Genomic DNA, 11,002 nt, shown 5'->3' with positions numbered 1-11,002 from the left:
ATAAAGGCGATCTCAACATTCAAAATGGTTACCTCGAAAATATTCTAATATCTAAATTTAATAATAAATAAAACTAGATCTCGGCCTTGAAATTGTTTATCTTAACTTTCAAACAAAAAATTTGGGTGGGCCTGTTTTATTAAAACCCCAATCAAAAACGATCAAACATAAACGCTTTTTTTTAAATTAAGCTCCAAGTTCTACTGAATTAGCGCTATTTAGTATTTGTGAATGGTTTGTTTAGGAAAGTAGTTTCGACACAATCTCAACCCTAATTATCGCATCTACTCTAAAAAAGTTACATTTTGTTCCGTGCTTTATATTTTCAGCCACATCAACAAAAATCCCAATGGAGGATACTTTGCAACTAATGAATTTTCGTACGCGACCACGAACACAAACTTTAAGTGATTCGTAATTTGGAGCCGTAGATATGTGTTCTCGAAACAAGTGTTATTTAATTGATTTAAGAAATATTTTCCGTATTTTTATACCATTAAAGTGATTTTGATTGTACTTCACTAGATCATGCTTATTCAATGCTTACGGCGTGTATTACATGTTGGTGGGATAGTGACCTGCAAAATTACTAATCGGGAAGCTGTTTGTCATTAGGGGTAGCCATTTCCTCTAGCTTAACTTTGGGAGGTCCCATTCAAGGGTTAGTCACATCATGTTATTAAAAAAAGTATTAAAAATTTTGGATAAAATAAATTTACTCAAGTATAATAATACTTTTAAGTAGAACCATTTCAGCCTTTTGAATATCACCTCTTGAAAGTGAAAAGTTTGCTTTTTGTAAAAGAATCCAAGCATTTTTAACATTACAATGTAAGTGCAAGATTCTATTTTAAGGGAAACCAAGGGAGAAAAACTTATCGGCGTTAGAAAGATCTTCAGTAGAGTATTAACGCAACGAAATTTGTTGCTAGAAACAAAGGAGCTAATCAATATCTGTAAGGTGGTTTAAAAGAAAATTTCTTATGTTTATTAATAGTAAGCGTAAGCATTACGGAAATTACGAACAAAACTTCAGAGAGACGATTTAATTTCGAACAAGAACGAAAATCACAACAGTTTTAAAATTTAACTCCGTACCGAAACTTAAATTAAAATTCATTAAAAATATACATTTCTCAACACGGTTTTTACAAAAGAATTAGTTGTAGCCAGCTTCTCTATCATCACCTTCATCCTGAAATACATCAGACAAATTGTTAATTTGAGAACTCACGGAGTAAGATGCCATTCTCACCGTTGGCGGCTGGACTTCTAATTCGGGCGGACTGATCCTGACGTTTGATCTTGGAACTTGCTCGTCACTTTCAATCAGATTTTCTGACGCCAATAAGTACTCGGGACTAGTAGGAGGCAACTCCTCCGCCGGAGCGTCCAGCATTTCTCGCTTCCGTTTCGGCCGGGATACGCTCAGTGGGATGTTCGGAGACACTTCCTCCTCAGGCTCCTCTTCACTTTCTTTAATTTCACACAAACCAGAATCTGATCTTTTGATACTATGCCGTTCCGCGAAGCGTCTCAAGTACCGGATGCAACGAACCTACGTCAGTGCGGAACCATGGTGGAAGTTTATCATTTAAGCAGCTTTGAAGTTATTATTTAACTAGTGGTACTTACGTGTTTTCTCAATATGGTTTCGTATAGAAATACAACAGGCGGTGACGAGAACGCGAAGATTCGACTGATTTCTTCCGTTACTTGGGCGATGAAGTTGTTTACGCGCAATACATGGAGTCCGTACAAGTAATGCTGAACTAGAGCCTTGCAACGTAGATAACAGTTGAATAGTCGATTTCCAGTAGCTTCGACGAAACCAGCCTGAATGAATTCATATCTTAAGTAATGGTATTCAAGTACTTCACGTTAAATATACAACCATGTATCCTGTAGCGGAACGAATTAAGTCAACCCCTTCCGTCGTTCGAGGTGGGACCCCGATCTTGATTAGTCTAGAATTGAGGGAACGAACTGAAAGAATAAAAGAAAATTAAAACCACAGTACAACACTTTTATGGCATTATGAACTTACTCGGAATGGTAAATAAAGCCATTAGAGGATTTAAGAACCACAAGTAAAATGGCATAGCTAGCACGAGGGCGTCATGTAGTAGCATAATACTTGTTAGTAAGGTGACCATCGGCGACAGTACACTCTTCAACAGCGCTTGATAAACGTTCACCAACACAATGTGAACTAGTTTCAGTAGAGTCGCGGAAACCCCCAAATCTACAATCACATTAACTTAGCAATACGCAAGAACAACTAAACATTGCAAATTATTGATAATTACTTTCGGACGCCACCGTTGGAGGCAATTCGTTGTTCATGGGCAATTGTTGGTCTTCGGCTTCAACAGGCATGGTCGCTTTGCTGAGAAAACTGTTCGTTCGTTAGTATGTAGAGTAATAATGATTCTTTCGAGATTGTACGGCCTTTTATATAAATGAAATATGTTTTTTAAATTGTATCTAAATTATTGTGAGCCTTTTTCTTACTGTTCGTGAAATAATTTTTTATGATTTCCTTTAAGCCTCTTATAAAACATCTTTGACAATATCTAAATAATCTAAAGTTGAAAATGTGCATAATAAGAAAGATAAGAATAAAACAAAGTTTGAACTTATAAAAAATATTAACTCAAATAGGTGGAAACAGAAAGATATAATAAATCCCTGACTAGCAAAAGGCCACAAAATGATATATGTATCAGGATCGAAAGTTTTTAATTTTATTGAATTTTCCGCCAAATCGCACCACATCATGATTTAAAGATTGCTTATTTATTAAAAATGAAAATATGTACTTTCTATTGACATTTACTTATTTATAAACCGTACACTAGTCTCTAATAATTTTAGAAAGTTAGCATATGATATATTTTCCCCAGTCATTTTATCCCAAACGGAAATTTGAAAAATCAGCGAGAGGCAGCGAAAAAACATTAGCCATATGTGATAATAATCTCTCTAACAATTCTGGCGACATTTATAAACTTACTCCGAGGGAAAGTAATAACGTTTTTTCCCTTCAAATGAATAGAGTTAATTATATTATACTTCTATTCGAAATTGAACTTCTATTACCTGATACTACTACGAAAGGCAGGGAAATTTCCTCTCCGGAGAGGTATTGCGTTCGCCATGTCTGTCTGGATGTGTGAGGGGGGGGGGGTGTCTGTGCGTGTCACGTTGTTTGCAGTTGGCATCCCAGGGAAAAGTGTTAGCACGGTGATCGCAGTTGCCAATCCAGAGTAAAGTGTTAGCACGGTGTTCGCCGTTGGAAACCCAGAGTAAAGTGTTAGCACGGTGATCGCAGTTGCCAATCCAGAGTAAAGTGTTAGCACGGTGTTCGCCGTTGGCAACCCAGAGTAAAGTGTCAGCACGGTGTTCGCAGTTGGCATCCCAGGGCAAAGTGTTAGCACGGTATTCGCAGTTGTCATCCCAGGGAAAAGTGTTAGCACGGTGTTATCAGTTGGCCACCCAAGGTTAAGTGTTAACACGGTGATCGCAGTTGGCAACCCAGAGTAAAGTGTTAGCACGGTGTTCGCAGTTGACATCCCAGGGCAAAGTGTTAGATATTTTGAATACAAAACAGATAATAAATAAATAAATGTTATTGTTATTTTTTTTTAGATTTCTGTGAATAGCGGCCAATCGTTATCCATGGATGACTAAAATATGTTTTAATCTGATTTTGATACGGCTGAAATTAAATCGAGTTGTTATCAGTAAAACTAATAGATAACCTATTAGCACTAGTTTCTACAGACTGGTATATATGAAATATTTCTGATTTTGTACATTCAAAAGGTTACGCGAATAACTAAATTGGGGTTCAAAATAACAAACCCACTATTTTAAATGCTTCTCTTAACAATACCTTTTCTATTTTTAACAAAGGAAGATTTGGTACAAATGTTATTTTTCACTTAAAATGAAAAAAATTAAAGTACAGTGATAGATTGAACCAGATGTCACGGGCATTTAAGTATCCGCAATCCTGCCGATGTGTGAAATATATTTTAAATATAAAATTTAAATTTGAACCAATTTCCAAACATTTTATCGAAAAAGAATTTTTAGAGTTACCTGGTTTCGGTAATAAGCTAGTGAAACCCGAACGATTTAGGGGGCACCTGTATCAATAGGCACGAAATTCAAATATGACAATAGCGCATACGCGGGTTGAGGTTTCCCGGACCAGAAATATCACTTAATGGGACAGAATGTAGTTCAGAAATGATCAGTACGAACTTAAAATATAAAATTCCACAAATTCGCTCCTAATTTAAAAAAAGAGTGTAGATCTTAAAGCAAAAAACGCCAAAAACCAACAAAATGGAAAAACGATTAACTTCTTGGGCTTCGATTTAGATATATATATATATATATATATATATTGGGATACCTAGGCCGGTAAATGTAGCGTAGAACTAGATATCGTTGAAATTTTTAAGCCTAACTGGTAAAGATTTATGTACGACACGGCGGCATCGGCTACACTATACGAGAAACTAATACACACAAATCCCTTGGATTGTGCGTAAAAACCATGAAAAACCCATCAAGGTCAGACCCATGTTTACTGATATTGCATCGTCGTAGTTAATCAAAATAGATGATATCAGATTGGAGTGCGAACTTATTAAGTAAAATACGGTGCATAGATAAAATAACTTCGTATATAGATAGGTAACTTCAATGGGGCAAACTGACTCACAGTACGAGATTGCCCTGACATCTAGTGACTGCGGCAGTTGGCTGTGTTCTCAAGAGCGTAGAAAGTATTGAGGAATTTGAGGTCGGAGTGTTGGGAATAAACGTATTTTGCAAGGTAAATGTCTTCAAATATACCGGAAATAGCGTTTAAAATAAACTTGAAATCTTTACTGAATGCTATTTCTTTAGTACTATTTTTTTAAATTTGCTCTCAGTTCAAGAAAAAGTACTTTTAATACATATATCTCGCTTAAGCCTTTGCAATTGGGATTGCGTTACACCAAGGTTCTAGTACGGACATCGTGTAGTGCGAACTTCACCACATAATATTATTCGGGTGCCGCCACCAGATGTCGGCCAAAATTCTGACATCACTTCTACAACATGAATTTTCCTATCTATATACGAAGTTATTTTATCTATGATACGGTGGCTAAAAACCCCCAAATTGATTAGAATTTTTTAAAGCTAATATGGGTAGTAGACATGCTGTTCCCAAGGCGGAGAGCAACAATTATAAATAGTTCATAGAAATTGGATACTCGGTGGCTAAATTCCCCACGAAAGTGACAATTCCGCAAAAAGCGATAGTCACATTCATGAAAATGATCCCAATTATTTTGAAGAAGAGGTAGTTGAACTCAGCTTTCGAAGTCGCGTTACAGCGTTGGACAAGTGGCGCCTTCATGTGTGGCGTTGATGAGACTAAATGGAGACTTTCTGAACCTCGGAGGTTCGTTCTCGTCGTAATACGGACAATGGTCAGCTATCAAATTTCGCTCTCACTCGCTTGGAAACGAATATAAACCAGACGTGGACTTATTCGCGCACCAAATCAAAACCGTATTTATAGTCAGGTAGAAAGCGAGCGTATGTTAAAACTACAGTAAAAGTAACGCGTTCAATCTTGCTCCTCTTATTTTAGTCGACTAGGCGTCAGAACTGCGAATGCTGGTACGATAAAAAAAGGTTTTTGGCGATTATTAAATAAACTTTGAATGGTCTGCTTTCAATAAGTTTTTATGTTAGAGTTTGTGGATTGGATCCACCAATAGGACATACACTGTAATACAATTTTTGGAAAATTTGATGATTTGAAATAAATATTCTTAATATTTTTGACTATTTTTTCCTTATTAATTATGTCATAAGTCTATAATTATGTACCATAACTGGGTCAGTTACTATAGTTTTATTTATTCTCGATGTCCTATTGGTCCGAGTAACTAGTAAGTTATGTAATTACTTTAAATTGGTAATTAGGGTTTAGCGTTTTTGTCTCTTTTAAATTATGGACTTTTCTACCTTTTTGCGTGTTTTACCATAGTTGATTCTTATTTACTAATTCCTAAGAATATGAACTACTTTTAAATGTGATTTGATTAATTTTAATATTTCTGAAAATCATATTTGATAATTAAATTTAATTAAATATTTTGTTAGGTAAATTAACCGTCATTTTGCAATATTTCGATTTAAATATGGATGGTGTGTAAAACATTAAATACCATTGAAATTTTTACAAAATATTCAATAATTAATTTTCGATAAATGGCCGTCATCTTGGATCCAGAGCTTTCTATGCCCACTATGAAAAACATAATCTTTCATTCAGTTTCTTTAGTATTTAAATACCGATGTAGTTGTTTGAAAAATAAGCACATGTCGCAATCTATCAAAACTTAACGATTGCAAAAAAAACTTTCGGTGTTAAGGTCTAACAATATACTGGTTTGGTTGATAAATTATTTATAACTATACCTTTTTACTATTATTTCTTAATAAAAATTCGAAATATTAAATGAAAACAATCATCTTAGACGAATATAGTGGCTAGCGTTTATTTGGGCGCCATGGAAGACGGTGGAGGTTTTCACCTTAAAACGTCATAAGTGCAGTCCGGTCACCCAAATTTACTTATTTTAAACTAATCGTTTAAAATTGAACCGTCAAATTCAGTATTCAAGTTCTATTTTAGATATCAAATCACTCTACATTTAGTGTTATCGGTTAAGAAGGGAATCAAAGTGGTAAGCACTCTCACCGGGTTCTATCCCAGCTTGTATCACTGTGTCAAAACTCGGAACTACTACTTACGCATTGATTTTTTAAGTTATCTCCCGGCTCGTTAGAGAAGGTTTGCCCAAGCTCTTCGGTTTCCCCTTTCCTTGAAAATTTGCTTAGGTTAACAGTAACAGGTGTTTATTAAAATCCGGCTATGTTGTCTCCTCCCCCCCCCCCCGACCGAAATTGCCCACTCAGTCTTTGATGGGAGTTCAGTTCAATACGTTCCACTTCTAAAACCGTCGGCGCGACTCGCATGAATGGACGTCAACAAGCTGGAAAACATGTTGCCCGAAATATCAATAAAAATCAAAGACTACAGACAGTTACATGTCCCTTCCTAGAGTATATCATCTCCTAGGCAGTTCTTTGATGGGGATTTTATGAAAACAACTATAGTACGTGTAGAGAAGAGAGCTGTTGGCTCGCGTGGCTGGAAGGGCTGGCCACCACACTCTTCGTAATTTCACACCGTCACCGGTAATAGGCTTCACAAGTCACTGGTTGATTTAAGCCTGTGTAATAGCCTTGGGTATTAGCTTAGCTGATTATTATTGTTACTTTAACCTTTTCATTATGTTTATTTAAAAATATAAATTAAATTAAGCTACGTATCAACATAGCTTCTTTAACATACTCCCAGTAAGGCGCAGGTGCTAACGGATTATATTATCGAAATGGGCTTCGGATTTGATTTGCGCCACTTTCAGATACACTTCTATATGTGTTTTTTCCCCGGAAAATAAAATCAATATGCAATCTAAGACGATTTAGATGCAATTCAATTTTCGAAATGAGATTTAAGTGCTTTCTTGTACTCATGATTTTAGCTATAAATGAGTGTAACATTTATCTTTATCCTCCTTCAGTTAACGTTCTCTCTGTTAGACTGTTACTATACACCAAAAGTAAATATTGAGATAAAGTCTAATACTATCGCCTCGACCTGCGACATCTTATTTGAGGGGTAAAAAATTCTTGGCTTTGCTGATGCCTTCCCCCTCGCCAATTTTCAGGAACATTAAGCGTATCGATGTACTCCGCCGCGGTAAAAATAGTTCGCTTTAAAATACGCGGAAATTAAACTTTCGCTAGCGATAATTTGATAATTAATTTTACAAAATAAAGTATATAAGGTAGATATATGATTGAACCTAAAATACGACCTTTTAAAAACAATAATACGACTTTTTAAAATAGATACACATGTAACTTAAATCAGTGCTTTTAGTAAGCCTAATATGACGAGATATCGCGCTAGCCACAAATTTATGTCATGTGGAGTATATTACAAGAAAACGAATATTTAAACGGATTTAAAACTTGAAAAGGTAAGAATTTTAAATGACATTAAAATTAGACTTTTTTCGTGGTTTTTAATTAGTTGAAAATCAATTCTATAGCCAGAAAAGGAACATATTAATTGGTTTCATAAAAAATGACTAGCCAAGGGTTAAGTATTGAAGCATTGTTGAAGCTTCGAGGAGGGAAGTATTCTTCTCTCCTCCAAGGTTGAAGAATTATGAAGATTATTTTTTCGAACTGGATGTAACCTATAAAGCTATTTGCGAGTCGTTGTTGATGGATGGAAGTCTTTAGCAAATACTAGATAAACTATGCGTAAAATACAACAGATGATGGAAACATAATACTTAAAATTTCGGTTTGGGTTTTGTTTACTGACTGAAGCGTTTGCTCTCATTTCAAATTCATCTCTCAAATAAAAATTACACTGTGTACATTGAACTTTCGGGGCGTTTAAAACTGCAATCGGCGGTAAAGGTTGCTTACGTGGCATTTTTATTCACTGTATTAAACTAATCACTTAATTAAACTCTTTAAACGAGGTCTAAACAAAACCGAGCGCGAAGTTAAATACTAGGCTAGCATTTCTGTAACAGAAGCGGACGATTCGATCATTCGAGACGTCGAAAGCGAGGACCGAAACAATGTATCCCAAAATTCCCCGGAATGCACTACTTTTCGCGGGAAAATATGTGGAATAAAGTGCTTTTCTATTGGTGGAAAAAAACACGTGATCGATAGCTCTTTAAAAAGGATGTCAAGCATGGTGGAAGGTAAATCTGAAGGCACTATTAGACTTTATCTCATTATTTACATTTGTATACACGTATTAACTCTTGCATAAATACCATCATCGTGAAAATGGTTACTAGTTACTTCCATGTTATTGATGTGGTTATTAAATGTATTTCGTGTAGGAAAATGTTTTATGGTTTAATTTAATAAGAAATTCACCCCGCGCATTACGATGGTATCAATATTGTTGTAATCTAAAACTATAAGTCTTAAAGTTTGTCCTTTTATTTATTTATTTATTGAGTATGTCATGTTCCTAAAAACTCGAGAACGGTTAGCTCTAGAGCTTTGAAATTTTAACTCAATGTTCAGGGCCTAGTTCCAAATCCCTGACATGGTTATTAATCTAATTCAATTTTATTTTTATTTTACTCGACTTTGGACTTTCGCCTCTTTGCTTCCCTTGTCTATTTTTGCGGCTGGTCTCGGCTTTAAATTTTTTCTCGACTTCCACCCCTTTGCTTCCCTTATCTCATCTCTCTTGAGTTCCTTGCACCCGTCCCGACCTTTAAACTTTTTAACGGGTTAGTGTGAAATTCGTAGAAGGGGAGTTAGTGGGAAAGACAGGGACTTCGTAGAAGGGGAGTTAGTGGGAAAGACAGGGACTTCGTAGAAGGGGAGTTAGTGGGAAAGACAGGGACTTCGTAGCAGTGTTTCCACTTTGCGGCGAAACAGGGCGTTTTGGGCGAAATCCGTCTTGGGGAGCACCAGAAATTTTAAAACCGGCGAAAAAGCGGCGAAAACCATTGAAAACGGCAAAATTTGCGGCGAAAATATTTTTCGATATTTTCAGTCAGAAAAACTAAAAAATCATCGTCTCTGTAGTCCACCTACTGTGCCCCTAATGGCAACCCATTAAAGTTTTTAGCAGAGATAAGCTTTATCCACCCAAAAACCATTCGGTTAAAAATGGTAAGGTCCTTTAAACAAAAACGTCACGTCCTATATTATTCTAGGCCATAAAAGTCGTGAAATGAAATAACGGGCAAGATCTGTAATTATATTCCCATAAACGTCATAAACTGGACTTATTTATCGACAAGTGATGTGAGCACTCTGAAGTAATATGCTAGACCTTGCGCGTCCTAAGGGTTTTACTGAGTTAAAATCCTTTGTACGACCATAAAACATTTCAAAGAGAAGAGCAATGGCGCAGCGGTAAACAAACCATCTGTTAAAGAAAAATGCTCCAGGTTCGATTCCTGGTCACAACCGTTTTTTATATCAAAATAATTGATTAATTTTAATTTAATTTAAAAAATAACAAGTTGGCAAGCCAAAATATACCTCTCCTCGGAAGAATGGTCCCTAGTGGTATTAATTTCTCGACACGACCCCCAAAGATATCTCCGCAATTCAGAGTTATTTACGAAAAACGTATTCTCGGTTCAAACCCTGCCCGGTATAAAATTTTAATTTTAATTTAAATAATTGAGACGAAACAATCGAGTTTAATTTATTCAGAATATTATAAATTAAGTAGTTATAACAGCGAGTTAGACGTACTAAAACAATGCACAATTGAATTTACCCTTTTTACAGTACAAGTTTATCAGTTGAATATAAAACGAAGCAAATTTTAATAAAAGAAATATCTACAGAGGATATTTGTATTTTTCTCGCTTATGAAATACTTGCCGCATCTTTAACGCTCATTTTATTTCAACACTCGTAGACTTCCAGTTGACGTTGTGACACATACCGCATGAAAAAGACCAATGCCGTCCAATTTCCAATATCATATAATGACTCGCACACCCAGGAAATCATTGACTGCGTTCGAAATTGTAGATATCCAAATATCCACACCAAATATATTTACAAGAAGCAAAAACCTTACCATAAACAAAGCACAGAGAGCCACTTGACTAACCGCCAGCTCTTAAAGCAATAAACGTTAAATTATCGTCTTTGAATTAACACAACTATATATAGGTCGTTAATAATACCCGTAAATAAATAACAAAAAACTAACAAAGTGGACCACCCACAGGGTCTACCCTTTAACCCTCTTATCTCGGCTGACTGCGCTAAAACAAAATTTAACCTTTAAAATTTCATTCGTAAAAAAACCAGATTAGGCCTTCATAAATTCATTAAT

The 11,002-nt window shown here is 35.7% G+C and overlaps 1 protein-coding gene across 1 annotated transcript; it reads right to left on the bottom strand.

The window, feature by feature from the left end:
- Positions 1-1,159: 1,159 nt before the first annotated feature.
- On the bottom strand, positions 1,160-2,379 carry LOC149936873 (uncharacterized). Its single transcript, XM_090153736.1, has 5 exons — positions 2,310-2,379; positions 2,048-2,245; positions 1,895-1,986; positions 1,636-1,836; positions 1,160-1,558 (listed from the first exon to the last, which is right to left on the bottom strand). The coding sequence occupies exons 1-5, from the start codon at positions 2,377-2,379 to the stop codon at positions 1,160-1,162; spliced, it is 960 nt and encodes a 319-aa protein (XP_090009862.1).
- Between the last annotated feature and the right edge of the window lie 8,623 nt (positions 2,380-11,002).

This window comes from Leiobunum rupestre, chromosome 7, assembly GCF_980474605.1.
Source record: "Leiobunum rupestre chromosome 7, qqLeiRupe1.1.hap1, whole genome shotgun sequence".
In the NCBI taxonomy this organism is placed as follows: Eukaryota; Metazoa; Arthropoda; class Arachnida; order Opiliones; family Sclerosomatidae; genus Leiobunum; species Leiobunum rupestre.
The sequence above is the reverse complement of the archived record's forward strand: the minus strand, read 5'-3'. Positions and strand labels throughout refer to the sequence as shown.